Source organism: Belonocnema kinseyi, chromosome 9 (genome assembly GCF_010883055.1).
Source record: "Belonocnema kinseyi isolate 2016_QV_RU_SX_M_011 chromosome 9, B_treatae_v1, whole genome shotgun sequence".
NCBI classification, from domain to species: domain Eukaryota; kingdom Metazoa; phylum Arthropoda; class Insecta; order Hymenoptera; family Cynipidae; genus Belonocnema; species Belonocnema kinseyi.
This window is the reverse complement of record NC_046665.1, coordinates 132,462,668-132,467,379: the sequence shown is the minus strand read 5'-3', so window position 1 is coordinate 132,467,379 and position 4,712 is coordinate 132,462,668. Positions and strand designations below refer to the sequence as shown.

At 25.5% G+C, this 4,712-nt stretch overlaps 1 protein-coding gene across 1 annotated transcript in view; it reads left to right on the top strand.

The window, feature by feature from the left end:
* LOC117179425 (E3 ubiquitin-protein ligase UBR4) overlaps positions 1 to 4,712 on the top strand; it is a 94,626-nt gene that overhangs the window by 33,661 nt on the left and 56,253 nt on the right. The window contains exons 9-10 of the mRNA XM_033371197.1: positions 168 to 323; positions 4,400 to 4,601. Of these exons, the coding sequence (XP_033227088.1) occupies positions 168 to 323; positions 4,400 to 4,601 (358 nt within the window). The remainder of the gene's footprint in view (positions 1 to 167; positions 324 to 4,399; positions 4,602 to 4,712) is intronic.

Here is a 4,712-nt window from a genome sequence, read left to right as displayed (position 1 = left end):
AAGGATGGTACTATAGAACGCCACCTCAAGGTAGGCCTAGTGGCGCCATCTCTTGGTCAGGCCGGAAACTTATCAATCCACCCTCGTATATATATATATATCCCAAATGATAGAAAAATCTCACAATCATTGACGTGATTAATTAGAAAAATTAATTTTCACTATAGATACGGAAAAACTAAAGATGCTTTCGGTTGGCCTGAGGAAACCGAAGAAATTCCTGCTGGACAATCAACTCCAGCGCCAGTAACATCCGGTGCACCAGTCAACAACGAAAACGAAAGTGCTCATGTCTCCCCGATTCCACTCACATCCATCGACAAGTAAGTTATATCCTTTTAATTTATTTTTAATCTCAAAATCCATTTTGTTGTTTTCTTCTATTCATTTTTAATAACACAATTTCCATGTTTAGACAACATTTTGTCTCACTCTCTTTTGCATGATAATTTGTCCTCAATGTCGCTTTTATTTGCAAAAAAGGAATGACTTAGCAAATTTCTAGTATTGTGTTTTAGTATCGGAAATTTTGGAATGGGAACATTTATACTGGATTGGATATTTTTTTAATGGAATTTGAGGGCGAAACAACTCTGGTAATCAGCTGGATCCACTATTTCTTTACTTTTTATTTAAAAATATTATTGAACTTGTTCACTATTTGGCTACAAATTGTCTCAATTGCTGATTAGTTAAAAAAATTGTCAAAGAGATGAACAGATTAATTTTCAACTAGAAAGTTATATTTTTAACGAAAAAAATATATATTTTTCTAAAAAAAGGATACAGATTTTTAACAAAATAAATATATTTTCTACCAAATTGTTAAATTTTAAACCAAAAGTTTAAGAAATTGTTAAGGACATAAATGAATTCACAACCGAATAGTTGAATTTTTCACTAAAAAAGATAAGTTTTCAATAAAAATGGAATAGTTCTATATTCAGTCAAAACCATTAATTTCAAAACAAAAAATGAGAATTCTTAATAAAATAGTAAATTTTTTAAATAAAGATATAAGTTTTGAACTAAAGTGATGAATCTGCAGCCAAGAACATTAACAAATCAGATGCATTTTCATTCTGCAAATACAAAAAAAATGTGTCAGGAAAGGTTCATTTTGAACAAAATAAAATGAATTTTCTACCTAAAAGACGAATTTATCAAAAGTTACATACATTTTCAACTAAATATTTCGAACAATTGATGTTATGTTAGTCGGCATTTTATTTAATTATATTTTAGTCTATCCATTTTTCGGTTTTTAAAGTTTTTAACTAAATTGTTAAATTTTTAACCAAAGAAAAAAAGTTTTTAAACGAAAAGGATTTAGTACAACTTTTATCAAGTAGAATTAATTTCTAATAATTAAAAATGAATTTTCTACAAAACAGATTCAGTTTCTAACAGTAGTTCAATTTTATCTCAATATGTAAAATTTTCAAATCAAAAAGATGTCTTTTCTATAAAAAAGTTGAACTTTCAACCAGATAATATGAAATTTCATAAAAAAAACTTAATTTATAATTAATCAGTTGAATTATCGATAACATACTTAAATTTTCAGTTGGAAAAAAAAATTTAACAAAAAAAGAACGAGCGTTTAACTAAAATTATAAATCTTGAACGAAAAAAAGAAAGAACGACCTTTCGACCAAGGAGTAAAATTTCTTATCTAAAAAAAAATGAATTTTCAACGAAAAATGTAATAGATGATAATTGATATTCCAACAAAAAAGATTGTAATTAAAAATAAAAAATCGTATGATCTGGTCAACAAAGACAAGTTTAAAACCAAATTCTTCAATCCGAATCTAAAACAGATTATTTTTCAAATAAAAAATTACATTTTTAACAAAAAAAAATCGATTTTCTTTTGAAAAAAGACGAATTTTCAAGAAAATCATCAGTTTTCAACTAAATAGTTAAATTTTCTACCAAATTGTTTAATTTTCACGACATAAATACCAATTTTTGACAAAGCAGTTTAATTTTCAACCCAAAAATATGAATTTTCAACAACAAAATTAAATTTCAACCGTAACAATCCAATTTTTAACAAACAAAAATTTCGACAGAAAAAGATACATTATCAAACAAAAAGTTTAATGTTCCACTTAATAGTTGAATTTTCAATCAAAACAATTTTTTTTTTTGACAACTCATGTTTTTCATTTAAAATTGAAGTATTTGGTTGAAAATTCATGTAGCTTGTTAAAAAGTTTATTTTTTGGTAGAAAATTAATCTTCTTGCTTGAAAATGTATACTTTTCGTTGAAAGTTTAACTATTCTATTTTTTATTGTAAATTTATCTTCTTTAATTAAAAATTCGACTGTTGGGTTGAAAATAATTTTTTTTCTTTGGTTGAAAATTAATTTTTTAACTACAAATTTTAACGGTTACTTTTTTTATTGTACATCATTTTTTTCTAGCCGAAAATTCAACTATTTTGTTGAAAAAGAATGTGTTTTGTTTAAATTTGTGTTTTTTTTTTTGGTAGAAAATTAATCTTCTTGCTTTAAATTCATCTTTTTCTTGAAAACTTCATTATTTTTTCGAGCGAAAATTATTTTCTTTTGACTAAAAAAGTAATTTTGTCCTTATTGACGGCAAATTAACCTTTTCTAGTTGCAAATTCAACTTTGCAGTTGAAAATTAATATATTTTGTTCAAAATTGGTATTTTTAGTAGAAAAATAATATTCTTGATTGAAAATTCATTCTTTTCGTTGAAAATACGTATGGAAATTGAACTATTTTTCTAAAATTTAGTTTCTATGTTAAAAACTGATTTTTTAAAAATTAAAAATACAATTATTCAATTTTTGGTTGGAAACTCATGTTTTTGGTTGAAAATTTAACTGCTTTTGTAGAAAATTCAACTATGTGCTTAAAAATGAATGTATTTTGTTAAAGATTTGTCTATTTGTTACAAAATTAATCTTCTTGCTTTAAATTAATCTTTTTCTGAAAAAATGCATTATGTTTTCCGGCGAAAATTATTTTCTTTAACTAAAAAGGTAACTATTTCATTATTGAATGCAAGTTGCATCATTTTATTCGAAAATTTATGTTCGTTTTGAAAAATTGAACTATTTTATTAAAAATTCGATGTTTGTTGAAAGCTAATTTGTTTCTAAATGAAAATTCATGTATTTTGTTGAAAATTTGTCTCATGTAGAAAATGAATCTTGTCTGAAAATTCATGTTTATGATTGAAAATTCAATTATTTGCTTGGAAAATACAATTGTGTGAAAAAGTCATTTTTTAAATTATAAATTTAACTATTTTGGTAGAAAATTCAAATATTTGTTTTAAAATTAACGTCTATGCTGAAAATTCATCTATTGTGTTGAAAATCTGTATTTTTGGCAGAAAATTAATATTCTTGGCTGAAAAGTGTCCGTTTTGGTTGGAAAGTCAACTGCTTTGTTAAAAATTCGTCTTTTTTGGTTGAATTCAACATTTTTTTACTTTAAAATTCAAACTTTTTAGTTGAAATATGAAATTTTCCTTTTTTTTAAAAATTCATCTCTGTTGGTTCAAAATTAATCTACGTTGTAGAAAATTCAAAATGTTTTTAAAAAAACTCATATTTTTAGTATAAAAGTCAACTATTTGGCTGCAAATTGATCTTTTACGTTATAAAATTCGTTGAAAATTCGTTTTTTTTTAACGAATTCAGCTGTTTTTTATTTAAAATTATAATTTTTTGTTTAAAATATTAACGATTACGTTGTTCGTTCAGAATTCATCTCTTTTGGTTAACAAAATAATCTTCTTTGTAGAAATCGTAATAATTTTGTTAAAAATTTATCTCTAATTGAAAAAATCTTTTCTTGAACATTCTTTCTTTTTTTTTTGTTGAAAATTATTTTTTTTTTTATTGAAAATGTAATTTTATAATATTTGGTGGAAATTTTATCTTTTTTTAGCGTAAATTTCATGTATTTTGTTTAAAATTCTTCTGATTAGGCAGAAAATACATCTTTTTGATTGATAATTTATGTTTCGATTTAAAAATACAACTATTTTGTTATAAGTTCATGTATTTTGTTGAAAAGTAATTATTTTTGGTTGAAAATTCGCGTGAATTTAGGAGTTGTTTCCCCTCGACTGAATTGTAATCGCTCTTCGCCAATAGGCTTTGATTATAAACGGATTTCGCTGTCTAGCATCAAAAAAAGACTTTTATATCAGATTTATAATTATTCTTTATATCATAATGCATCAGGCCAACTAAGGAAGATTCTCTGAATATAGAAAGGTAAGAAGAATATTAATTTTCCCCGTAGTTTTCCCTTTTCTACTCATCAGGGTCGAATTATCAGACACGAGTTTTTACATTGTTATCTTACCGTTCCTCCTTATCACACAATTTTTTTATATTATTACAGAATGACGTCCAGTATCCTCGAAGTTCTTGTTTCGTCCTTCACTCTCTCTTCTAACGACGAGACGAAAACTTCTCTGAGGTCTACGGCAGTCGAGGTTGCATCGAATCTTTTGACTCTACCCACACCACCACAGGTGCAAATTCACACAACTGCACTTCTGGCGGCTCTACACCATTCCAAATTGTCATACCATTCTCACAAGGTAAGTTATTAAAGAATTACGAGGGTAGTTCAATAAGTCCTTAGAATGAAGTATAAAAACAATTTTTTTTGGGTAAATTTTTTTTTATTTTTCAACATAATCTCCTTGGAG